The sequence below is a fragment of the Eptatretus burgeri genome, chromosome 3, assembly GCF_056783735.1.
Source record: "Eptatretus burgeri isolate ZD-2024b chromosome 3, Ebu_testis_v1, whole genome shotgun sequence".
NCBI classification, from domain to species: domain Eukaryota; kingdom Metazoa; phylum Chordata; class Myxini; order Myxiniformes; family Myxinidae; genus Eptatretus; species Eptatretus burgeri.
Window position 1 is genome coordinate 112,901,143 of NC_140963.1, and position 27,248 is coordinate 112,928,390.

The window sequence follows — 27,248 nt, forward strand, 5'->3', positions numbered from 1 at the left end:
GGTGGCTTCAGGACCTCCAACAGGGAAACTTGAAGAGCTTCTCTTATAATCCATCAGAGGTAGATCCATGACAACATAAAGTTCATTTAGTTATAATTATTTCTTCCTGAAATTAGTGCACATTCTCTTCCAATGAGAGTTGAGAAGGAAGTCAAAGCCCTGAGACTCACAGTACATACCTGAGAGGTAGGGTAGGTATGGGAGCATGCACCACAGCAGCGCGTCGCTGCGTCCACTTTCCGCTGGTACTCCAGGGGTCTCTGTCTGGCCATCCCCCAGGCAGATGCCAGGCCCATCCCCATCTCCTTGAGATGCCGATCAACCTGCTGCAACCACGAGGCACGTGGTCGGCCCACTGGCCTCCTCCACTCACGAGACTCCCTCGCTGAGAGAATTTAGTGAGCAGGATCAGCATCAGCAAAACGAGCCACATGTCCTTACAGCCGCAGCTGACACTCACGGACGATGCAGGTAACAAATCTCATTTGAGTCTCTCTCAGCAACCGCTCGTTGGACACAAAGTCCGACCAGTGATAGCCAAGGATTCTCTGAAGAGATCTGGTACCAAAGGAATTAAGTCTCCATCTCAGATCCTTGCTCAGAGTCCAAGTCTCGCATCCATAGAGCAAGCCTGGAAACACCAAGGACCTGAAGACTTGGACTTTCGTCCTCCCGCACAGGTACCGGCAGCGCCACACCACATTATCCAGTAAATCCATGACTTCCCAGGCCGGACCCAGACGTCTATTCAGCTCTGACTCACAGCCGGCAGAGACATGAATATCACTGCCAAGGTAAGTGAATCTCTCCACGACCTCAACATCCTCACTACAAACAGGCACAGACAGGACAGCAGCATCCAAGATGTCATTGAATGTCTGGATTTTAGTTTTGAACAAAGAAACCCGTAATCCCAGCAGCTCCGACTCCTCATTCAGCACCTCGAGGGCCCCCAAAAGGATATCTAAAGTCTCCGCAAAGATGACTGCATAATCTGCGAAATCAAAGTCAGAGATCTTGACATTCCCAAATGATGCACTGCAGCTTGATCTCTCCGACATCCTCCCGAGAATCCAGTCTATACAAGTGCTGAAAAGTGTGGGGGCCAGTACACACCCCTAATGAACTCCAGTAACAACTGGAAATAAGTCAGAGATGGTACCACCACATCTCACAGCACTCTCAGTACCAGAGTAGAGTTCAGACATCAGATCGATCAGTTTTGGTGGCACCCCACGAAGACCAAGAATCCTCCAGAGGGCATCCCGATTCACTGAATCAAACGCTTTACAGAGATCAACATAGGCTGCAAGCAGCTCCTGCCGAAACTCTCGTCTGTGTTCGGTGAGGACACGAAGAGCAAGGATACGGTCAATCGTTGACCTCTTTGGTGTAAAGCCTGACTGATCTGGACGCTGGTGCTCAAGCAGATGGTGACGAACCCTATCAAGAATTATCCGAGCAAAAACCTTGCCCGGCACAGAGAGCAGCGTCACCCCTCGGTAGTTGTTGCAGTCTTGGCGATCACCCTTCCCTTTCCAGAAAGGGACAACAAGCCCCCTCTTGCAGTCAGTTGGGATGATGCCTGTGTTCCAGGCAGAGCACAAAACTACATGCAACGGCACGAGTGCAGCACTTCCACCAGCCTTGAGAAGTTCAGCATGGATGCCACAGATCCCTGGAGCTTTACCCCATTTCAACCGGTTCACCGCAGCCCGTGTTTCCACAAGTGAAGGTGGACCACAGTTGATGGGAGGGTCAGCAACAGGAATTGTAACACCCCTGACATCCAACTCAACTTCTGGTGGATCAGCCTGGTACAACTACTCAAAGTAACCGGCCCAGCGGGCCTTCACTTTGGACTCCTGTGTCAAGAGCCTACCACTCTCTGCTCTAACTGCAGTGCTCCGAGGGATGGGCTTGGATGAACGCAATGCGCGAATTCCCCTGTAAGCAGGACGAGAATCACTTGACCACAGGTGATGCTCTACCCCCTCACACATAGGCCTCCTTGTCCACCCTTAACACACGTACAGATTTACGCCTCAGCTCCCTGAACAGCTCAGCTCTGCCATTCAGCCTGGCCCTGCGACTCTGGTCAATGTTATCCAGTGTCCTGAGAGACAAAATTCTTCTTTGCCCTTCGGTGAGTTCCAAAACATCCACCGGCAACATCAAGGACGGTGGTCTTGAAGGCACTCCACAACTCTTCACGACCTCCTAAAGCACCAAGACCCCCCCCCCAAATCTCCACTCAGCTGGTTCACAAACTCCTCAGCTGCCCTCTCATCCTTGAGCTTGCCAACATCCAGCCTAGGCTGGGATGGTACCATTCTCCTGGATTTAAGGTGCAGCTTCAGAGTTGCTACAACAAGCCGGTGGTCAGTATTGAGGAACTGAGCACTCTGGTAGACGCTGCAGTTGTGGATCATCCTCCAAGGACAATCAACGAGGACATGGTCAATCTCCTTTGACACACCGCCAGCATTGGAATACCAAGTCCAGCGATGAGCTTGTGGGTGCTGAAACCATGAACCGGCAACCCTAAGTCCATGACTTCTTGCAAAGTCAAGGAACTTCGTGCTATTCTGCTTCATAGTTCCTGACCCATGGGGACCAACACTTGTCTTGTAACCATCCCTATCAGTTCCAGTCAATGCATTGAAATCCCCCAAGACTAGAATTTTATCTCGTCTGGGGCACTGATCAACCAGACTCGAGCATGGCGTAGAATGCATCTTTCACGGTGAGATCACTCACCTCAATCGGAGCATGGACAGAGACCAGGGTAATGACACCGAAGGAGTGACGAATCCTAAGTCTCATAAAACGCTCGTTGACCGGTGTTACCTAAATTATCATTGGAGTCAGCTTATTCGACACAGCCACAGCAACTCCTTTGGCATGGTAACCATCAGAGCGACCAGACCAATAGTAGGTGTAACCACCCACCATGATCTCGCCGCAATCCGGTCTCCGAACCTCAGAGTGCTGCAATACCGATGTCCAAACGCTTGAGCTCAGATGATAACAGAGACTGGTGATCATCCTCTCTTAGGGAGAGGACATTCCAGGCACCCACCCGAAGGGACCGCCTCAGGTTAACCCAGGGAGACCGCAGTCTTGTGGACGACCCCTCAGCACCACTCTGACACACTCTCCCACAATCTGACCCGGGAATGTTACCCCATGGTTTCCCTCCTATCGTGAAAGATTGGGGGTCCTGAAGGCTTTGCCCCAATCCCGGTGTCCGGTGAGCTGCCCTGCGAAGGGAAGCTGCACAGGAGGTACTCCCACGGAGTGGGTTTTCAGATTTCTTTGCGTTTTTGTGTTTTGCAGAATGAAGGGTTTTACAGTGGCTGGAGTGCAAATCCTGCCACCAACCTCCTAAAAAGAAGTAACCCAACTGCCGAGTATTCTTTTAAAAAACGCAGTACCTCCAGAAAGTATGCATAATTAGAATGTCTATAAAACCACACAAACCAAGTCAGAGTGAGGGTGTGCAATCTTTGATTGCTCGTTTGAGTTGAGGATGTGAAAGAGCCCACTGTTTCTCTTGTGAAGATTGGGGGGAGTTATCTCTTGCACCTTGAACAAATTCTTTCTCGAACCTGCAAGGGCCACTGCATCAGAGGCACTGATGTGCAATGATTCATCACACTGCATATGAATGAATGGTATTCATAGAGTGAGCTGACCTTTTCACTCAGTTTTTGTTATGGTACGTGGGGTGGTTTGGACGGTCCCATTATCAGTGCTCATCAGATTCCCTTTGTCCGAGCTTGACAACCTCTGGAGATAAAAGACCCCTCCTTCTGGGCATAACATGGTACGAGGGCATTTTAATGTGGATAACTCCTTCACTTGAGCAAATGGACTGTTTGGAATTGAAATGGATCATCACCACTTGCTCAACAACCCTGCTCGACTCAAGCCATTGACTTTTCTCTCACCTTAGAATGTCGAATAGATTAATTTTTTTGGACTTTGGTCAGATATCATGTCATTACATCACAATGCTAATCTCGGATGCGTCCGCTGAGTAGTAGTAGTACTTCACAATACTTACTCTTGAATTACAAGCTGGCTCTTCACTTTTCAGAAACGGGACACAGAATTGCTCATTACCGGAACTCATGCAATGCAGGAAGTATGCCAAATTAGTCGAAGCCACAGCAACAAAGAGTTCTCCTCTGACATGGTTTCACCTGAAAAAATAAATAAATAGAATTTAAAAAAAACATTGCAAACAGATCCATCCATCGAAGAGCGAGAAAAATGAACAGATCAGGACGCAACATAAAAGTAACTTAACAGTAACGACAGAGGAGAAACACCAATGGCAAAATTGAAGGACAAAATAGAGGGAACTTGGACAATGAATCGGAATGAGGGGGGGGGATACATAGGGTGGATAATATGGAAACAGATGCAAACTCTCAAGAAGTAAAAACTGGAAGGGGGTGGGCTTGGGGGGGGTGTTAGTAACAGAGGATAGAAAATATCATTTGTTTTGGGATGGTGATGAACAGCTTTCTTGACTAAGAGGGAAGAGATTGAGGCGAATGTGGAAGTTGGTTTCATAGAGAGGGGAGTGTGGGGGATGGGAGAAGAGAACAGAACAAAAAAAAAGTCTGCACTTTGGGAGTCTCACAAGAAGTGGGTTGATGGTGATGCACATTCACCCTCCAGAAAAACAAACAAACAAAAGGTGACCACGTGTGACTTATTTAAGGTCACACTGAGGTGAACAGAGCTGCTATCCACCAGGAGCGACTCCTTGAGGAATATCTGCCTACGAGAGATTCCGATGAAAATCGTTCTTCAGAGTAACCATGAAAAATATGTTTGCCTCATAAAGTCACCAAATGACGTCATCATGTCTCAAGCTTGACATATCTCGAAAGCACTCATCGAGGTGTTCAATTTGAGGTACTCCACGATATGGTTCCTAAAACTTGAAAATTTGACCTTGGGGTCAAATATGTTTGACCTCAGGCGCTAACCATGAAGGTCAAGGCCAATCGCCACCAAAAACTAATCAGCTGAGCAGCAGACCATATACTACATTCCCATAAAGTTTGGAGACGATGAGATTAAAATTACTCAAAAAATAAGGGTTTCGTCGACTCCCCTGATTTGCGACAAAGTGACCTTGACCTTCAAAATTTTATGCGCTAAAAGGGACCTCTATAGGCCTCTGATATGCGAAGTTACAAAAATTTCCAATGATAACTGTGCTCTGCAGAGTTATTTATACGTGATGCCAGACAAACGAACAAACAAAAAAAAACATATGAAGGTCAATCGCCACCAAAAATTAATCAGCTGAGCGCCAGACCATGAACTATATTCCCATGAAGTTTCAAGACGATCCGATGAAAATTACTCAAAAAATAAGGGTTTTGTCAACTCCCCTGATTTGTGACAAAGTGACCTTGACCTTTGACCTTCAAAATTTTGTGCGCTGAAAGGGACCTCTATAGGCCTCTGATATGCGAAGTTACAAAAATTTCCAATGATAACTGTGCTCTGCAGAATTTTTTAATACGTGATTACAAACAAAAAAACAAAAAAAAAAACCAAACAAAAAAAAACATACAAGCTGACTAACATATCTTGCAAAAACTTCGTTTTGGCAAGATAATAACAAAGTAAGGAAAGAGTAGAAAGGGGGAACTTCAAGACAGACCACTGGCGTGTCTTCAATAGCAGAGCAATAGGCCCATGGACTCATCTCATTCGTGGAAAATTCCAGTTCTCATAAAGATGTGTTTCCACACCACCAAGCTGAGCAAGATGAGAGGCAACATAACCAGCCCAAAGGAGAGAGCAGTCCTCCAAGCTGTGGCTAAAGGCCGTGTAGGTGGATAGTTCATGTTTGCTAAAGAAGCGCTTTGTACGACGCAAGATGCCCAGGGGGTGATTGGCTTCGGAGGACAACCTTGATCACACCATTTTTAAAGCCTTTATCCCTGAGCAGGGGTCAGCTTTTTGCGGGCTCCAATAATGGTACCCTTTCTTGTGGCAATGTTTTTTTAAGGCCGGATGCCCTTCCTGACGCCAACCCTGAATTGCCTTCGACCCTGCAGGGATAATTACCAGTATACTGGTGCTCATTTCGCCGACCTTCGGAAGGATGACAGGCTGAATCAACCCCCCTGATGCTAACTCAGCAGCCAGCGGGGCTCGAACTCAGGACCCCAAGGATCCCAAGCCACCGCCTTAACCACGAAGCCACACCAGGCTCACTGAGGACAACCTTGATGTTTTAAAATAAATCAATAAATTGCTGTAAAAGGTAAGTTTAAGTGTTTGCCTTGTTATATTTGAAGTGACATGTTATAAAAAGGCCCCAAGCAATACTTGTACGAGGTGGGTTGATGGAGAGAAAAGAACAAGGTTAGAACACGTTTGAAACAAAGCTGCAAATTTGGGCCGAGCCTGGATCGGCTTAATTGAGGGGCAAGAAATGCAATGAAAGACTTAAATATTTCTCCATCATAGGCTTGGCACAGGTTGCTCGTAATGAATCAAGCTCTTGCAGCATCGGTAGAACAAACTGCAATACGAGTTCGACTTCATTTTTTAAAAGGTACACATTCGCTCGAAGTGCAGGTTGGCATGACAAATGGTAAAAAGGTAGTCAGTCCTTCTGGTTCATCGAATTGGTTACAGTACAACTGCTGTTGTCATTATCGCAAACCCTTTCACCTCTACGGTGTTTAACCATACCATTTTAATGGTCAATTTCAGTACCAGTTAATGTATACCTTGAATGCAGATTGTCCAAATTAGTCACACCTGTCCCTGGGGGTGGTATTTGTCCACACCCATATCATTCATCAAGGCACTTGATTACCTCACACAGGAACAGCAATAACATAATCACACTAAAATACACAATTTGGTGTCTGTACATGTAATAACATTGTATTTTTGACCATGAGATGCATTGGGTCATGACTTATCCAATCTCAACCAGTCCTGACAGGACTAGGTCACACAATGGGAGTTTAAACACTTCACTTGTTTGGAATGAGACCCAGGACATGCTGCACACAAGTAGTTATGCAGGGGTTGTGGGTACATGGAGGCTGAGAAGGGGTGGGTAGTGTGACCATTGTTTGTGGGGGATGACTTATGAGCACATAGAAGTGCTTTATACATGGTTGGTGGGAGATAGTTTTACAGTTGTGCTAGGCATACAGCTGGTGGGAGATTTTTGCCTCGCAAAAACTATGACAACACAAAGCACAGGGCTGCGAATGTTGAAGCAAGTTACATTTTATGAACCATGAATTTTGGGGTTTCACGGTGTGTGTACATGTACATGTTTATGTAAATAAAATCAGATGCCAACTTTTGCAGGGGATACGTTCCTGAAAAATGCTGTGCATGTCAAAGCATTGTTTCAATAGGAAAAAGGGGATAGGTTCCCGGTGGTTTATAAATATAAAATATAAAAATATAAATTCACGAGGGGGTGGGGGGGGGGGGAACAAAAGAAATAAATAAATATATATTTTTTAAACGTGAAAACGAAGCACATGGTCACTCATGTAGAAGGCGGCTATATTTTATGAACAGTAAATACATGGGGTCAGATCGACTCTTTCTATCGAGTGCAGCCTGTGGCTGCTCGTTCCATCATTGGTTAGGATGCGGCTATGCCGCTGATGCAGTGTCCCCCTTACCAGTTCACTGGTACTCATTTTGCCGACCTCAGAAGGATGACAGGCTGTCAACCTCCTGGTGTATTTTTAATTCAGCGGCCAATGGGGCTTGAACTCAGGACCCTAGCTCGGATCCTAAGCCGCCACCCTAACCACTAAGCCAACACCAGGCTATGATCAGATAGTATATATGCTTATATAAACTTTCTTCCAAATATAGTTTTTTTTTGTAGGTTTGTATGTAATTCTTTCACAGATAAGCCTGGTGTTGGCGCAGTGGTTAGGGCAGCGGCTTGGGATCCAAAAGGTCCTGAGTTCAAGCCCCGTTGGGCCACTGAATTAATACACCAGGGGGTTGACTCAGCCTGTCATCCTTCCGAGGTCGGCGAAATGAGTACCAGTGTACTGGGCCGGTGTATACCCCGGTTAGAAATAGGTGTACCATATCCCTGTGTCGTAAGAGGCGACCAGGGTTGCGTCAGGAAGGGCATCCGGCATAAAACATGTGCCAAATCACTATGCGGATCATACGGATGATCCGCTGTGAGAAAGAGAGAAAGAGAGAAAGAGAGAAAGAGAGAAAGAGAGAAAGAGAGAAAGAGAGAAAGAGAGAAAGAAAGAAAGAGAGAAAGAGAGAAAGAGAGAGAAAAAGAAAAAAGAAAAAGAAGAAGAAGAAGAAGAAGAGTAATTCTTTCACAGCCAAACCGTAGCATCTGGAAGCCCCAGATTTTTGGTGTATGTACATCAGAAGATGGGCAAGGTTTTAAGTTTCCACACATTAGCCTTGACATCCATTTAGGGTCTCCCAAAGGCTGCGATAAAGTGTGTACTGTATTGGTATGTGGGGTCAGCAGTGCTGCCACTGGCAAAAGTTAACACCATGATGCCAATGACTCAATAACTTTTCAATGTCCAACACATCCCGAAACTACCACCAAAAAAAGGTCACCCAGCTGGCAGTGCCGAGTATCTTCCCTCCCCTCCCCCGCCACCCCCACCCGGGCAGCCCTTGCTTGTATACAACATGTGCAAGTTAAGTACATGGAAGGAAAGCATTAAAAATATAAAAACCACAGCACAATGTGAGAACACATTTTAATGGAATTTGGATAAGCATCATCATCATCATTTTGCAACTATTCCCCTCCAATCACCAAGGCACTAAGAAAGAATTTTGGGCAATAATTCATTATGAAAAATGGAATTGCAAATCAGATAACACTGTATATGTTTAATCAACAAAATCAGTGGAATGTTTATAGCCGAGGGAGAAGAGCGTTGTTATTTCAAGTTTGGTGGATGAGCTGCCATGCGTTCCTGAAAAATATACAACAAATTGAATCAACTTAAAGTTTGAACTTGTAACAAGGTTCACAGATGCCACAAAATTGCGCCAAACAATTTGGCAAAAATCATGATGCAGAAAGATTCAAACAAATTGATGGAAACACAGACGAAAGATATATGAACAATATATTATATTTTCTTTGAACAATGGATCAAGATATGCAAGCCGAAGTCATTGCGATTGGTAACGAATGAAGGAATTTGCTCTTGGAAGACAATATGACTGACTTTTATTTCACTTTAAATCATGAATTTCATACAAGGATGCAAAGATTAAAAAACAAAAAAAAAAGTGATGATAATAATAATTATTCAATTCCACATGTCAAAACAGCATAGCAAATTCCATGTGGATTACATAATTAACTAGAACGGGCACTCGTAGAGAGCATATACCTTCGCCGCCGCTACTGTTTTGCTCTTGGCATGAGTGTGGGGAGGGAACAGAACAGAACAGGGAACATTTTAGTGCTGGTTTCATGTGAATCGGATCAGAATTGACCGCGTTATGACCAAAAAACGCACATGCGCAAGGTCGTGACCACGCTGACCTTTGACCCCCAACGGCTAAAAAGAGTAATGACGTCATTGTGTCATGTCGCATATCAATAGATCAGGCATTAAATTCTGAACATTTTGGCATTAGTTTCATGGAAATTGGATAAAAATTGACTTCGCTATGGCAAAAGACGATTTTGACCTTTTCATGACCTTGACCTTTGACCCGATCGCTCCCAAAATCTAATCAAATGTTCCTTGGATAATAACCAATCATCCCACCAAATTTCATGCAATTCGGTTTAATACTTTTTGAGTTATGCGAATAACAAACAAACACACACACACACAAATAAATAAATAAATAAATAAATAAATAAATAAATAAATAAATAAATACACAGCGACCAAAACATAACCTTTCGCAGAATGCGAAGGTAACTAGAACTACGTTGTCGATGGCACACCATCGCATATTCCCGCACACACTGCTTTGTCCCATTAACGCTAGGTGAAATTTTATCTTGCAAAATGGATTGACTATTCTTTTCAATTTGATGTGCTTTATGACCAAAGACTTATTATGTTTACTCAATCAGAAGTCATTGCAAGCATGTCAACATTTCATGAAACATTAATTTAACACTGTCCAGCAATATAGAACTGTGCATCAATTTAATCATAGGAATGAACTGTGTATAATATTAATAATAATTATTCATAATCAATTAGATAAATACAGTAAAACCTGTGACTGTTTGTCACTCAAGGGGGCCACATAACTAAGTTCTTTATAAAACAATTTACCATGTACAATACTAAATACACTAAAAAAAAAAAAAAAAAAAAAAAAATCAGCCCCCATGACCCCACCCCCTCTGGCCCGGCCCCTTGGGGTCATATAAAAAAAATCCGACAGTGTTGTGCACTTCCCCATACATATATCTACTATGTCCCAAAGTTTCAAGTTCCTCTCTCAAACGGTGTAGGAGTTATTTTGACCCCCTATCCACGAAGCACCCCCTACAAAATCAGCCCCCATGACCCCAACCCCTCTGGCCCAGCCCCTTGGGGTCATATCAAAAATCCGACAGTGTTGTGCACTTCCCCATTCATATATCTACTATGTCCCAAAGTTTCAAGTTCCTATCTCAAACGGTGTCGGAGGAGCTATTTTGACCCCCTATCCGCTAAGCACCCCCTACCGCCCAAGCACCCTCTGATCATCATGTGTTTAAAAAAATATGCTGTTAAATGCAGAGATGCCAACTTTTGGAAATCAGAATTAGGGAGGATTTGCAACCGACATCAAATAATGTGCGCGAAGCGCACATCTCGAACGCGGAGCGCTCGACCCTTGCGGCGGAGTCCAGGGCCCGCCTTAGGGCCCTGGACGCTCTCTAGTGCCCTCTGAGCCCTATTTTGGAGCATTTAACATGTTAAGAATTCCCACTTTTTGAACAAAAAAAGGGGAAAATTGTGCACTTTTTAATGTTACATGTATGTTGATATTAGTAAGTTAGGGGACAATCAAAGATTAACAAAAAGCACAAAAGAAGCAATATTTTTCTTACCTTACTGGCTGGTACTACTGCTGCTTGCTTTTTCCATGGCAGCTTTGCTGAGTGACAGCTGTGTGGCTCTTTTACCCCTTCTGATTATGTCTTTGCTGTATTCTCTCTGGTAGCAAGGGGTGCTATGAGCTAGTTTTTCAATTAAGAGAGCTTCCAGGGTTTTGACACTCAAATTGGGACGAAATTCAGTATGATTCTTCCGTACAAGACTGAGTGCCCGCTCACATGATGCGTTCGAATGAGGAATGACCAAGATTCCCTTCATCACTTTGCTCAAATTAGGTTACTTCTTGGCACCAGTGCAGGGATCTGTGAGCTGTGAAATCCGATGCCACTGCTCATCCACTCTCACTGTCTCAGTAGCAATTGTAGCTATGGAGGCGTCTGCCTGGTAGTGAGCGAATTCACTCTCAAGACTGTCTATGTCACTATCACCGCCACTGAACAGACAGGGGAATTTCTTGATGAAAACTCCACACAGTCAAACCCCACTTCTTGGTGTAGCTTAACATCCAGCACCTGGAGCATGCTTGGCTAATTCATCATCTAGCGGCCAGGTTTTGAAGATGTAATTGCAGGCTTTCACATAATATGAGCGAACTGCACTGAAGAAACCTTGGATGTCTGACTCACTCAGAGTGAAGGTGGATTTCTTGAGACTCCTTTGTTCCCTTATATACAGTTTGGCATCGTTCCCAATCATGAGGTCCTCATCATTCTTCTGATGATTTCTGTCAGAGAAGGGTACATTTACCAGAGGAACCGATGACACCGATGGTTTCAAAAACCGTACGATGATATCTTTCAGAAGACCATTCAATTCAGAAGACCAGAAGACCAAGATCAGGAGATGAATACAGGGTTCGTCTCTTTGGAGCAGAAGATTCCCCTTCTCAAAAAGCTTGTTAGCATATCGAAGGAAGAAACAATAGAGTTTTGTTTGTGGAGACAAGAACATCCTGTTGACACGTTTTTCTCTAGATTCCTGCACAGTGTTTGAGGAATATGCGCTTTTAGTTGTAGAACTCGTAGTACACTTAGCCGCAGGGCGATCACACTTGCGTTTACTGCCAGCAGAAGAGGTCAGACTCGTAGTACCAGATCCAATTTTACGTTTGAGGAGAGAGCTTGAGGTAGGTGCAGCCAAGGAAGAAGACCTCTGATTCGAAGGTTTTGCTGAGCTTCTATCAAGTGATTTGGCAAAAGCAGAACTTAACTTGGGTCCTTCTTTGCCTGTAGATGGGACTATCACAGTCTTTCTCGACTCTGAAGGGATCTGCTTTGTAGATGAACGTGATGAAGGGCCGGTGATGCTACCTGCTCTCAGCATTGGTTTTGGTGCTGTCCCTGCTGTCTTCTTCGCAGCAGATACTGCAGTGGTAGTGGTGAATGCTGCTCCACTAGTGCTTGATCCTGCAGTGCCAGTACTGGCAGTAGATACAGTGCCGTCCTTCTTGCTCGTTGTTAGAGTCTTGGCTACAGTTGGTTGCATTTTTCTTCGTACTTCTTCTTTGAAGAAGAGGCGAAGTGGCTCCCACTGTTCAATCAGCCTGTCTAGGCACTGACCAAGGGACAGCCACCTTGTTGCGACATGCTTCAGAATCTTGTGTGTCGGGGCATCACAGAGTTCTTGCAGTGCTTTCACTCCTTTGACGCGTTTACTTACTTTTGTCCAAGTAGTAGTAAATATCGATGAGAAAGTCATCTAATTCAATGGGTAAGGCCTGAGCAGCCTTCTTGGCCGTATTGTGCATCATATGGCAAGGGCATCCCATGATGTAGCACTCTGGATTTTGTTTGTGGATATAAGCAGCGACTCCTTTGTGCTTGCCCACCATGACAGAGGCATTATTATCAGCACAAAAGGAAACACAATTTCCCCACGGAATTTTCCTGTCACTGAACTCATGATCAAGCAGTTTGAAAATGTTTTCTCCAGTGGAATCTTGTTTGCACGCAGGCAAACTTAGCAAACCTTGCTTCACAATCCCAGCACTGTTGTCATAGTACGAAATCAGGACAGGATATAGCTGGGCCTCACCACTGTCATTGCTACCGTCTGTAGCTAGGCTAAATGGAGCTCGCCTAGCAATATCGGCAATAGATGAAGCAGTAACATTTGACAACTCACCAATTATTGCTGAAGTTTTTGTTCTTGCACATCCATACTTTGAAGCAACTTTTGAATCTGGAAACATCTTTTGAAATAGAGGTCCAGCATGATCTGAGACTGATATGGGCAAGTTATGTTCCACAATAAATCCACTAAAGAGAAGTTCCGCTCGGGTAACATCCTCTTCCTCGCTTGTCCCTTGTTTGGTGAAATAATTCAGAAGTGTACCGGTACTCGTGTTCGAAGATCTCTCCTTTGCAATGTCTGTGTGCCGTTTGCTTCCAACGTGCTTCCGAATATCATCGCGACCTCCGTGCTCAACTGAAATATCAACGCTGCATACTGTACAATACGCATGATGAATTCCTCTTTCAGTCTTTCAAATACACGGGTATTGGAGACTGTATTCGGTCTTGTACTTCTGAGACCATTTCTTGGTCTTCGTAAGCTTCTTTTTCTGCCATTTCATAATCAACATCGAGGGCTTGAAGCATCGGTAACTTCGGAAGTCGATGTTCCACAGCTGCAGCGCGACTGTGAGAACTCTAGCGGCTGTTAAACACCGCACGGTGGTCGCGACCGCCGGGCTGGTACGGGGCCCAGCTGCATGCAGTGAGCGTATCGCATGCATATACACTGTGCATACATACCGCATGCACTGTATTGCACACATACCGCATGCACTAAATCTCAGTGCATGATCGCATAAGCGAGATCCAGACCCAATGTTTCGCTGCTCCTCATTTGAATTTGCAATTTTTTACGTACAATTTGGTAGCAGCGAACGTTATGGAGTTACCACATGCTATACGTAGCAGACGATGCTTTTCATTCAATTCTCATACTAGTACATTCTGATTAGTGAACAGTGCAAAAATATCAAAATTTCGGGAGGATAAGGATAGTGATCGTAAGGGCGGGAGTTTGGGTGAATTTTCGGAAGCCTCCCGATGAAATCGGGAGGGTTGGCATTGCTGTAAATGTATAACTCATGAATGTGTTTGATTAAAAAAGCTATGACAATTTTTTTTTTTAATCGACCCCCATGACCCCAACCCCTCTGGCCCAAACCCTAGGGGTCATATCAAAAATCGGAAAGTGTTGTGCACTTCCCCATACATATATCTACTATGTCCCAAAGTTTCAAGTTCCTATTTCAAACGGTGTAGGAGGAGTTACAGGGTAAGACGGACGGACGGCGGAGACAATCACAATATTCCCGCTTTTCTTCGAAAGCACGGGAATAAAAACTAGAACGGCACTCTTGGATGTCACGATGTGGACTGATATGCCTCTGCCCACATTATTACATCACAATACATACCTGGACCAAGTTTAATTTAAATCCCTTCAGCTGTCCTCACGTACCACTTTTACCTGACATGACCTTTGACCTCTTGATGCCAAAATCGAATCAGTTCAACTTTGCATCACAATATTGTGATGGTTTTGGAAAGGCAACCCCCAAGGGGAGAGCACACATGGACAAGGAGGCAACCTGAGGATGTTATTTCAACAGTCTATGTGTAGGTAGACCTTTGCCCCTTGTCAAATGGTGCTTTTTTGAGGGGGGGGGGCATGCATTCAGATTAGTTTTTGCTTTCCTCGTGTGATGTCTTCCACCCCCCTAACCTCTCGCTCTCTCTGCTCCTTTCAACAACCCCTCCTTCACACCATCGGTCCGTTGTAACCCCCCCCCCCGCACCCGAGGCTACTTTCAACCCCCCATCGGTCCGCATAAAGGGCAATGCTTTTCCCATGCATAATAAAGTGTGGCACAACTCTCATGCATGGTACAGTGGGCACTGTACAAAGGACGTTGAGCACACAGGAAGGGGCTATAAGGCACCTGCGGTGTCTGTCGCTCGAGAGGAGGGGGTTGATAGCTGTGTTGAAGGCTCCTTCAGAATTTTTTTTTGCATGAGCTGTGTCATGGACCTGCCCACATCAGATATGCACAAATGAGAAAAGTACATCCTGTGAAGAGAAATGAGCATAGAGCTGGTCCTCTTCCATGTCCTGAAAGCATGTCCAGAGAGGAGCAGACAGTTGTGCAGAGTTCAGAGGAGAGGAGGAAGAGAATAAAGAGGGTATGGACAGACACCAAAGGGCTTGTCTGTCAGGGAGGAGGAAGGTACACGGAGTGTGAGGAGAGGGAAAAAGCTCATCGTGTGGGCAAGGGCAGGAAGAAAGCCCAGAATGTGGCTTGGTTCGTGGGGAGCTGCTGGTCCTGTGGGTACAGCAGAAATGGAGCTGCTTGCAGTTCACATATCTTGATCGCAGGAGAGGACTTGCCTACTGGGCCTGGACACCACAGAGAAACAGCTGCACATCCAATCTCACTGCAGCCACTTCACTGCCAGCCTTCCCCACCTTCCAGTATATTTGGACAGGCATAGCCCCTTTGTGCTGTGTGAGGTGAAGGAAGGAGTCGACCACACACTCCGTACTTTTTTTCTTCTCAGTTCTTCTGGTCTTCTTCTCCCTTGATTGAATGATGGCCATGTGTCTTGTGAAAATAAGATTGTATAAGAATGTTTTCGGGTTAAATCTGCTTTTTGTGCCTTTTGCTTGGAAATACTCACTTTTAAAGTGTGTATGTGTGTTTCAAATCTGTCTCGGTTGTCTTTTCCTTCATTGGTCCGACGGGAAGTTGTACCCCACCCGATTTGCTCTGTTAGCCGGTGTTGCACCTATCTGTTCCACTCAGCAGATCACCAGGGGTGGTGCCAAGGGTGTGGCCTCTAGTTTGGTTGCCGTGCCAATATAAAGGCATCACAGAAACATTGTCGTGCAACCCTGCTAGGCTGGTAGACAAAAATCAAGCGGCTACGGTTGAGTAAGATCTACAGTTCGTTGGACTGCAGAGTTATCTATGGCCGACAGCCTCAGGACTGGGTGTTTGGGAGGAACTTGAGTGCTTCCCCTAGTGGTAAACCTTAAATCCCAGGACCATAACAATATACACTGAAATGAAGTTTGGTCAAAATCCCATCAATGGTTCCACAAGTTAGCACGGTAATTTTTACCCTAATAGGATCTCTGCCATTTGACCTCTTGACCCAATAATCATATCAGTTTATCTTAACATCATTGGTCCTACTTATACAAAGATCAACTTCGATCCTTCATGGTAACAAAAACCTATTACGGACGGATGGACAGCCAGACGCTCCCAAAAACAATGCCTCCGGCGACTTCGTCAGTGGAGGCATAAAAATATTGAAGAAAAAAAAATGTTTAAATAAAAAATACATATATCAAAAATGTTTAAAATTATATATACCAGTGCCTGGCCATACGTGCAAATAAAAAAAAAAAATTTAAAAATTTAAAAACTCAAACCACGTGCCAGAAACAACACCACACAGGCCGTTCCACACAGGCCATGCATTCCACGAATTATCGCTTGCATTGAAGTAACAACTGCTGTGGTACTTACACACACACAGAGTTAATTAAAATCCAAATTAAAATCAAGTTTCCCTCCCTGTCTTTGTTTGCCATGACATTCGCTGCCATTGACCATTGCCACTCCTACGCCACGGTAACCAAGGCGCCCTTTCCCCATCGGCTACGCCTATGCAGCAACGTGTCCTGTCATTGGTTTGGTAATTAAATGGCCATAACTTGGGAACCACTTGTCCGATTAATATCAAACCTTGAAAAGGCACATACTCGGGGCCCCAGCAATATACCTGGCAAGTTTCAATTAGATCGGACTAGTGGTTGTCAAGAAACAGCGGTGACACACACACACACACACACACACACACACACACACACACACACACACACACACACACACACACACACACACACACACACACACACACACACACACACACACACACACACACACACACACACACACACACACACACACACACACACACACACACACACAACGGCCCCAATTATTTCCATATATTGCGGAGTCAGCTGGCAGACATTTTTGGCACAAGTCTTTCACGAACCTGTTGGCCAGGCTCGATGTTCCACAAGAGGTGCAGGAATATGCTATTTATTCAGAGAGCCGGTGATAACCCGACTACCTTCGCAAAAGACATCATGAGAGGCTGAATATGCACAAAGTAATGCTAACAAGATGGGTCACCGAGCTCAATGCCGCAACTGCAACACACCAACCCAATAGTTGTGTGTGTGTGTGGTTGGAAAGCAAACCCATGCAAAACAGCTCAAAAAGTATGTGTGCTACCTTTGTGCCATTCCATCAGGCTCAAAAATCCCAAATACATTTAGAAAATTTTTGTGAATTAAATTTTTTTTTATATACATAAGCACATTTAATTGGATGAAGATATCGGAAATGTACAGGGAACACCTTTTGCCATTACCGTCATAATCCAATAATTCTGAAAAAAATGCTGAAGGACATGGCAACCCACCTACAAGTTAGTCCTCAAAACACCAACAAACGACCTGATCTGATGCTTGGCCTTAGTGTGGGCATCACCAGGGAATACTCCCCTTTCTGCTCGACTGTCTTAACACAGCAATCGTTTTGTCAAAAAGCAAATGCCGAATTGTACCTGCAGAAAATTTCATCATACCTGGATCAATGTTTCCAAACGCCTTGCATCAGCAGCAAAGCGACGAATCCCGTCCGAGAGTTTCTCAACAGCCATTTGATCCTCATTGTGTAACCAACGGAACTGGCTCTCATTTAGGGAGAGTTTCTCCATATCACTTTCACCATTGTGGGCTGCAAATGCAAGGGAAAAACAAAAGGAACCAACAAGACAAAAAAAAAACACCGGTATAAATTGTTGAAACTGCGTTTCAACCCTTCAACACAACTATGTGACTTTCAGCGTCGTCAAACCGAAGACTATACAAGGGAAACCAGGTCACATCAAAGATGCAAGCAAGCAGAGGCAGCCACGATCAGATATGCAAATTATTTAGCATAACCTGACTTTACACAGAGAATATATATATATATATACACATATATATATATATATATATATATATATATATATATACATATTCTGGAGTCACATGATGAATCCCTGTCCTTCATTCAAAGAATTATACCCAATGCGGTTTCGGAATCTATCAATGTCTCATTTTTAATTACCCATGTCCAGAGAGAGAGAACGAGGCAGAGATTCCTTCATCGCAGAGAGTTCTTTCAGCAGCTTCGGTGAAATAGTCAGGAAATCACAGCCAGCCAGTGCCACAATTTGTCCAACATTACGGAATGATGCTCCCATCACGATAGTTTTGTAACCGAAGCGTTTGTAATAGCAGTAAATTTTTTGTACACTCTCCACGCCTTGGGAAAAGAAAGTTGGGGGGGGGGAGGAACTTTTAAATAGCGAGACATTAGCCCAAGTTTCATACAAACACTAAAATTGCAATCACAGAGCAATCGCTACAGGCTTTACCATTAAGCAACTAAACTTTTCCTTTTGGAGTTAATTTCTGCTTCGTAGTACAAAGAACAAAAATCAAGACTCACCTGGATCCGTTTGGAGAGTCGGGGTGTTTGTGTGGGCAAGATGCCAATCAAGTATGCGGCCGACAAACGGTGAGATTAGGGTTACTTCAGCCTCGGCACAGGCCACAGCTTGAGCGAAGGAGAACAGAAGAGTCATATTGCAATGGATGCTCTCTTTCTCAAGTACTCTGTCAAAAATGACGATTGGGGGGAGGGTGGTGGAAGGAAGAGGGAGAGAGGAAAAAAGAAATGAAGAAGATATCAAGGAATACTATGCAGGGTGGAAAGTGATATCAGTTGCATGGGCTGAGGGTTCTGGAAGAAAGTACTTGGCAGCTTGTACACCCTCCCAGGTCGAAGAAAGCTTGATCAACACACGGTCACGACTAACACCCGAATCTTCAAAAAGATTCACAAGCCTCAAAGCCTTTTTCACCATCGCCTCCTTGTCAAATGATAGCCTGCGGTATGACATCAAATACAAAAAAAAAAAATTAAAAAAATCTCTTGCTGCAATTACTGAACGCCTGTGGTCTCTTCTGTCCTCAACCTTGCAACTTTCTATAAACACATTTTCCTCTACTTATACATGAAGCTGTGCATTTCTAGGTCCATCCTCAACTATCCCGAGCTGACCTGGCATCCACTTCAGTGGAGACGCGGCCAGGAATGCGTTTTAGGATCTCAACACCAAAATTCACAAACAGCTTGTCCATGGTGGCATCCAACTTGTCAGCCTCAGAACTGCACACCCACAAGGTAAACACAAATGCACATACAACCATGACTTCATCAAGTTTTTCCAAAATGAACTGCAAACGTCAAAGGCATGTGGAGGAGCTCGTAGATGAATCACATGCAGGACAAGGTCTTGAGACATCAGTGCACAGTAAACCCTCAAATATCACGGGGGGGGGAGGGGGAGGTTCGGTTCCTGGGCTTAGAGGAAATACAGATGAAGATCGATGGCAATCAGAAAGAACTATTATTACTATTACCTTTAAATATTTATTACAATTATATATTTCAAAATATTATTTATATTAAATATTATTTATTTGTGAAAGTAAACACATTACATACTGGTCATACCATACTCTGCCATAAATTGAAAACACAAGACTTGGCTTGGAAATGAAATTGATGCTGCTATGGAGAGGTGGGGGGGGGTGGAGGTTAGAAATATGTGGATGTAGAACTTGCGATGGCTGTTGGATCAGCTCAGTCCCGGGTGCCTCGTGGAATTGTTGGTTAATCCACAAAGGTTTCTCGCATACACCGGTCCACTCAAAAGCATTTTTTTTTTCTGTTTGGTCCTCGATCCAAACATCAAGCACTTTTTCTATCCTTTCAATATGAGGATCAGAGGACTGGAATGAGCCTTTTATGCTTTGCTGGCAGGAATCCTTGCACGGATATTTGACTCGTGTTTACTGCACAGTCAATTCATTGATCCCGTGATGGCGGCCCACAGATGCCACACTTTCACCTCTTGCCAACCTATTCAACAACTCCATATATTTTTGCACAATTAATTTTGTCCATTGTTTTACGCTTGGGCACCATTATTAACTGTTGTGTATCAACTCGATCTTTTATTTCAGGATCTCCCTAAGTCATTTCCTGTTCAACGATTCATTATTAAATATGGCTTCATTCGGTACGCTGGTCTGATTACTGCAATTAAGGGTGCACGAGAAACAAGAAAAGGCTCCTATTCGGACCTAATCGTACAGGCGGAAGCAAGCAATGACATCTCGCTCAAATCCCACAAATGGCCGAAATGAAATACCGCGATAACTAAATCGGAACACAATGAAGGTTTCCTGTGATTTGACATTCATTACAGGGACAATAGCAAGCAATGGGTAAATCCACAGTAGACCATTTCAATTTGGGGTACCATCGTGGAGTGCTCAGATGACAACTCCAAATGGGTCAACCCAATGAACAGCACAATTACAATTTACACAACAGTTGTATTGATGATGCAATGCCAATACCACCTGGGCCCTCAAACATATTACAGTACATTGAAAGGGCTTATTCAGGTAAAACTTAGCTTCACTAATCATACCCATTAAAGGCCTTTCCAAATGCTATTGCATCATCCACGAGGCCTTGGTAGCGTGGAATTTGTGCTGCCAGTAGCAGAAGGGATGGGTTTGTGGTGGCATCTTGGGGTTGGAACTCCTGAATGGCTGGGGGGAGGGGGTGGGGGAGGCAAGTTTCGGTAATGTACACGTCAACGCATCTCGATACCTTAATCATGTGTGGCATAGCAATACAAAAACAGCAGCAGCACTCGGTAAAGAGCATACCTCTTCCAGGCTGAAAAGTTTACGTTTTGCATCTGCTGACCTGAACCAAAATTGAATCGGCTTATTCTTGTCACACACACAACGAAGTTTCGTCTGAATATCCTTTTGATATATGTATATGTATATGTATATGCATCTCAATGGTAAACAATCGCTATTAAAAAATTTCTAGCATCCAGATCCAGGTCCAGACATTCACCAAAAATTGAAGCATTTTGTCCCCATCACACACCCAAATGGACAGACAGACAAGCAGGGGTGAAAACTAACCTCCGTCCATCTTCGGTGGCGGAGGTGACTAAAGTGAAGTTGATTGCATGCCATTGAAAATCCCTATCCAAAGCAAAGTTGAAAGATGGCAAAAGGCTCCACAAGGAATGACCCAATAATCACATTTTGAGTTTAAAAAAATAAAATAAAATAAAAATAAAAAAACACCTGTTTTGACCCGTGACCTTCAGTTCCTTCCCCCTGGAACATGAATCAGCGGTCAAATCGCCCCAAAATAATCATTACATATGTCACTCCCTCCAACGTTGATTGCATATAAAAACATTTCATCAAAAATGTTTCAAAAATGCACCCATAATTGCATTTTTCAGTACTTAACCTTGACCCAACTCCAGGAGCGGAGGCAAAATGTTACTGCCAAGTTTTGTAAACTTCTGCACAACCATTGAGGAGGCGATAGGGTGACGGACAGCCAGACAAACACCTGAGTACAATATACCCTGGATTTTTTGTTTTTGTTTTGTATTTTCAAAGCATGGGGGTAATTATATCCACAGGAGAGACCATATGATCATCTTTCTGATCTATGATCTTTCTCACACTTAATCTTTCTGATCTATGATCAGAGACCATATGAGACCATATGACCATATGATATGACCTACACAGGAGACCAGACTGCTTGTGAAAATATAGAATGTCAAGCATATTTGCTTCCGAATCTCACAAAGCCCACCCCCCCCACCCCAAAAAAGAACTCCGTCTACCGCATCTGCAAAATGTCTCATATGACAAAAGAAAGTTTCTGGTAACACCAATTCTGCAACAGGCCAGGATAGGATCAGCACTGGAGTCCCAAAATAAATAAATAAATAAATAAATAAGTGAATCATTTCAAAAACCTGCTCTGCCACTCTTGCACATCCTCTTTAAAAGCTCTGTTCAACCTATCATTTGTCTGTCACCTTCTGTCGACTTGGGAGTTAGTAATCACTGCATTACAGAAAACAGTGCAACAACAGATCCTCTTCATTAAAAGCTTATTCGCATACTTCCAACTACTGAAGAAGAAAAACCTTTGAGAATCCATCACTGCAGTTGACAAAATCCTTTCTCTTCTCCAATGACCTGATCTCAGACCATCAATTCTGCTTCTGACTGAGTAACTTCAACATGATGCTGCTCTCCTAACAATGGATGGAGGGAGACCTTGAATCTCAGACAGAAGATCAGGGCCATGTCTCAAGCAGTGGATATTCTGGTACCTCACCTTGCTCTCCATACCTTGCTGGAATAAACAGCAACCTCCTCTCGTGGCTTGCTGCATTTCTCCACTCCTTCGGCACTTGGCTCTTTATGGAATACTCTCTTATCTTCATTTCATGGCTGGAGTGCCTCAAGACATCGTCTTGGACCTAATGCTGTTCTTTTTCGGCATCAATCTTTCGGATTTTCTGAAAACCCTCATCTTCCCCGTCCCCACCCCAACACCTTCACCCGATGTCATCTTATTCTTCAAAGAGGCAGACACCAGCATCTTCCCTCTCTGCAGACCTTGATGGAATCAGGAGCTGGTCCAACACTTGTAGTTTGTCCGTTAACCCTGAAAAAATGTAATTGTCTCTCTGATCGGGCCACTTGGCAAACCCTCCCATCTACTTCCTTAACAAACCTCTTGAAGAAGTTCAGCTCTTAAACAATTGGATTTCACAATCAGCAAAAATTATCTTTGTCAAACCACTATCAGAGTTGGCCTTGTCAATGCAAATTTCTCCAAAATGAACATAATGGGTTGAAGGGTAAATAAAAAAATAAAAGTCTTGCCAATTAAACTTGATTGATAATTAACTTGAAAAAGTAAATGTTTTTAGTATATAGCACAATGTATTATTATAACCCTTTAATGGGGAATGTACTCAAATACAAGATGATTATTACATATATGTGCTTGAACATGTATCTATTTTAAATGACCTTATAATCTCTTCTGTATTGGAAGATAATCAATCTGCTCAGTAAAAATACCCCTTGTTCCCAAAACAGATTGGCCTTCCAAATAATCTTTATTCGGTATTATAGAATCATCTAAAATTTTATTTAGCTTATTTAGGGATTCTTATATAAACGATTATATACTGGTGTCTGAAAGTCTGGCTATAAACACGAGTCCAACTTAAATCATAAAGAGTGGGGAAAAATTACGGGCCCAGGTCATATGGCAAACTGTACCAGTGCTCTTCCATCTGAGCTATCAGGGCAACCTACCTAATGAGCATCGCAATTCTTCGACATATACCAGTGCCACTCTTTCCCCCACTGCTTCTAACTAACTAACTTGAATGGAATGTGTGAAAATAATGACCAGAACTCCCATCAATCTTCAGGTCATAAATATTCCTTAGCCCTTCAAAATCAAGCTGACCTCCAGATGGCTGCTACAACACTGTGAGTGGTTTCTCCCCTGAACCCTAAACATCAGTTGTGGCACCAGTATGTCTGGAGGGTGAACAGACAGTCTTATCCCTGAATATTATACAAGAACTCAGTCTCCATGTACTGCAGAGTCGAGAGAAGAGTGCGTTGCTCGTGTTGCCTCAATTCTCCATATGCGCATACGTTTTTGTTTCATAAATGACTCAAATGTACAGAAAGAATTGAGAATTCTTAGACAGCCTCCAAAGCCAACCGTCAACTGGGTATCCTCAGTCATGCCAAGCCTTTCTTTGGCCAATCCAAAATTCGAACAGACAAGGCCTTCATCTGGAGATTATTTGTGAGGGATTTGTGAGTCGCTCCTGGGAGATCGATCGGCTACCTCTGTGTCATGGCTATGTTCAAGCAGAACTGACCGGGGCTACCCACCAACAGTACTCCAAGTAGTAAAGCTTTTTATTGATGGTAAATGTTTCTTATTTTATCTTATTTTACTCAGTCGTTCTTATTTTTCAATTAAATGTCTTATTTATTTATTTATTTCAACAAATTTTGGTAAGCTGGAACGTATCTCATTGACTGACGCGTCATAAGCTGTTCGCGGAAGTTTAGAGGAACGTAACCCCAGTGGATGGAGGTGTGTGTGTCTGTGTCTGTGTCTGTGTCTGTGTCTGTGTCTGTGTCTGTGTGTGTGTGTGTGTGTGTCTGTGTCTGTGTCTGTGTCTGTGTCTGTGTCTGTGTCTGTGTGGTGGCACCGTCCTACAAGTAGAAATTGTTAAGTGCTTTTGCTCACTGTACATTGCCTGCATATTCGTGATAACTCTGCTCTGTGTCTCCCTCCCTATTATAAATAAACCCCTGTGAATGTACCAGCTCATTGCCTGTCGTTTCTATCATTGACCCAGCATGGTTCAGGCTTGAGAATTAGTGAGGCCGTTTGTGCTGCAAGTTGTCATTTGGACCGGCGCAGCTCTGGTAATTCCCACTCGGTTACGCCGGACCCGAGTCCGTAAATGCGACTCGGTTCGGACAGTCGGCCGAGGGTGTGGTTTTCCCGGGAGACGACGTGGGTACTTAGGTATATTGGAATTGGACAATTAACCCTACCCCACGCTGTCAAAATATTGGTGTCCACGGTCCGCTAAGGGACCCGTGACCTTTGGAGTTATGCAAGGGTTACGACCTTCGATTCCGGGTGTTCGGTGGGAGACGGCCATTCTGCTCCGTCTATCAGTCGTTCCTCGCCACCGACCCCCAGCCCACAACAATATTACTGTTACATTGACTAAAGGAACGAATAGTGGACTCATTGACGTTGAAGACCTTCTCCCCCCCCCCATTTCTTTCGCCCCTCCCCTCTCTTTCTTTCTCCCCCCACCCCCACCTTTCCGACTTTAATATTTCCATCAGTGAACTATTGGGTGATATTTGCTCGTAAATAATTAAAAAAAAAAAAAAATTAATTAAATTAGTGAATAAATAAGGGTGGATTAAAAAAAGGAGGTGGGTGGGAAAGATCAACATGTTTTTTTTTAATGTGTGTGTATATATATATATATATATATATATATATATATATATATATATATATATATATATATATATACATACACATACACATGTCAAGATGACATTATTGAGACTTTCTCCCATTTGGAGTGATACAAGGTTTACTGGGCCGGTCCACGCTGACAGAGAGATCGTGAATCTCGGAGTTCGGTCATCGTAAACCCTCATGGTGACCTTTACGTCGACAATCCAGCCGTTTAACGGGAAACGTCCCAGGTCCGAGTACAGGTCCTCGTGGAGCTGCGAACTGGTTACACACTATATATATATATATATATATATATATATATATATATATATATATATATATATATATATATATATATATATATATATATACATTATTAAATAAATACTACAACACGACTGGACAGTGAAGACACAGTCGGGCTCGTGGTCAACGAGTGAAATCACATTGAGGAACTTAATTAAATACAATACGATGAATGCAAATAATAAAATAAAATAAAAATCTGAATTAAACAAATGATGATTTATATAAAACAGAACACGTCACGGACATTGAATCATGAATGGCTTGTGCTTCCGTACCTTCAATATCTCCAGTATCCGCCACGACCACAGTAAACTGCTTCAGCTGCTCCAATACAGACGACATTGTTTAGATTAAAAACAACAAAAATCCAGAAAAAAATGGTCGTTCGTTGAGAAAGCAGAACAATCCACTTGCTCCACAGCCGTGGAACCACGAGCCCGGGAACCACTTCACACGTCTTACGTAAACACGCACTACTAGTACGGCTGGTGACGTAAACACGCACTACGAGTACGGCTGGGGACGTAAACACGCACTACGAGTACGGCTGGTGACGTAAACACGCACTACGAGTACGGCTGGTGACGTAAACACGCACTACGAGTACGGCTGGTGACGTAAACACGCACTACGAGTACGGCTGGTGACGTAAACACGCACTACGAGTACGGCTGGTGACGTAAACACGCACTACAAGTACGGCTGGTGACGTAAACACGCACTACTAGTACGGCTGGTGACGTAAACACGCACTACTAGTACGGCTGGTGACGTAAACACGCACGACCAGTACGGCTGGTGACGAAAACGTTACGAATGCTCCAATTGCTTAATTGGTAGACGTTCTTTAGAGCACGTGATTACCTATGATTCACGAAGTAGATGGAGTCAGTCATGAGTCGGTGGAGTTAAATTAGAAGCTGGAATCACCAAATCTTTTGTTCGCTCGAAAGTATAAAGAAAACCTTAAACTCGTGTTATCATCATCACCACACACTAAAATACCCGATTTGGTGTCGACCTTCGGTCGTTACCTATCCAACCTCAACCAAACTTGCCACGGGAATTAAGTGTGAGATATTGTAATAAGTTAATGGGGTTAGTGTTGTCTTATTTACCTATGGAATCTCACCGGTCATAATTCGTTTTATTGCGCTATTTGAAGTTTTAATGATATCAACAGAGTACCCCCCCCCCTCCCCTCTCCATGTGATCTTGTTCCAAGCATGCAACACGTTCTTCTGACGCATACCTTTATTCGGGCGGTGTATAGGCAACTGATCACTCTGTGTACGCAAAAATAAAACAACACCAACCAGGTGACGTGCACGAAGCAAAAACTTCCCCACGACTTTAACAATTCATAACACTTCACTTCACCGGAAAGCGTGGGGACATGAACACTGCACTGGAAATGGTGGTGGCTTGTACTACCCTCCCTCACCTGGAGTGGTGCTACACGATACACATTTACATCGAGAATTTGCGTCTCCTCCCATCATCCCCCAAAAACACCAGCAAAGATATAAAAAAAAAACAACTCCCCTATATACTAATTGGAGTCATGCTGATCCCATGCAGCAAGTCTGGATTCAATTGGCCCAGAACAGTAGGAGTCACGTGACAAACACACAGACCCCGGTCCGTGAATTATCGTCAGAAATACTTCCGGAACCGGAAGGGATGAGCGTTTGAAAAATGCACCACGGGGGGAATGGCAATGGTTGCCCTAATTATTTCTC

At 43.8% G+C, this 27,248-nt stretch overlaps 1 protein-coding gene across 1 annotated transcript; it reads right to left on the minus strand.

The window, feature by feature from the left end:
- Nucleotides 1–8,757: 8,757 nt before the first annotated feature.
- TALDO1 (transaldolase 1) lies at nucleotides 8,758–26,064 on the minus strand. Its single transcript, XM_085875146.1, has 8 exons — nucleotides 25,782–26,064; nucleotides 20,753–20,876; nucleotides 19,312–19,419; nucleotides 19,005–19,136; nucleotides 18,697–18,863; nucleotides 18,313–18,510; nucleotides 17,783–17,934; nucleotides 8,758–8,993 (listed from the first exon to the last, which is right to left on the minus strand). Exons 1-8 carry the CDS (start codon nucleotides 25,846–25,848, stop codon nucleotides 8,958–8,960), a joined length of 984 nt encoding a protein of 327 aa, XP_085731272.1. The 5' UTR covers nucleotides 25,849–26,064; the 3' UTR covers nucleotides 8,758–8,957.
- Nucleotides 26,065–27,248: the final 1,184 nt, after the last annotated feature.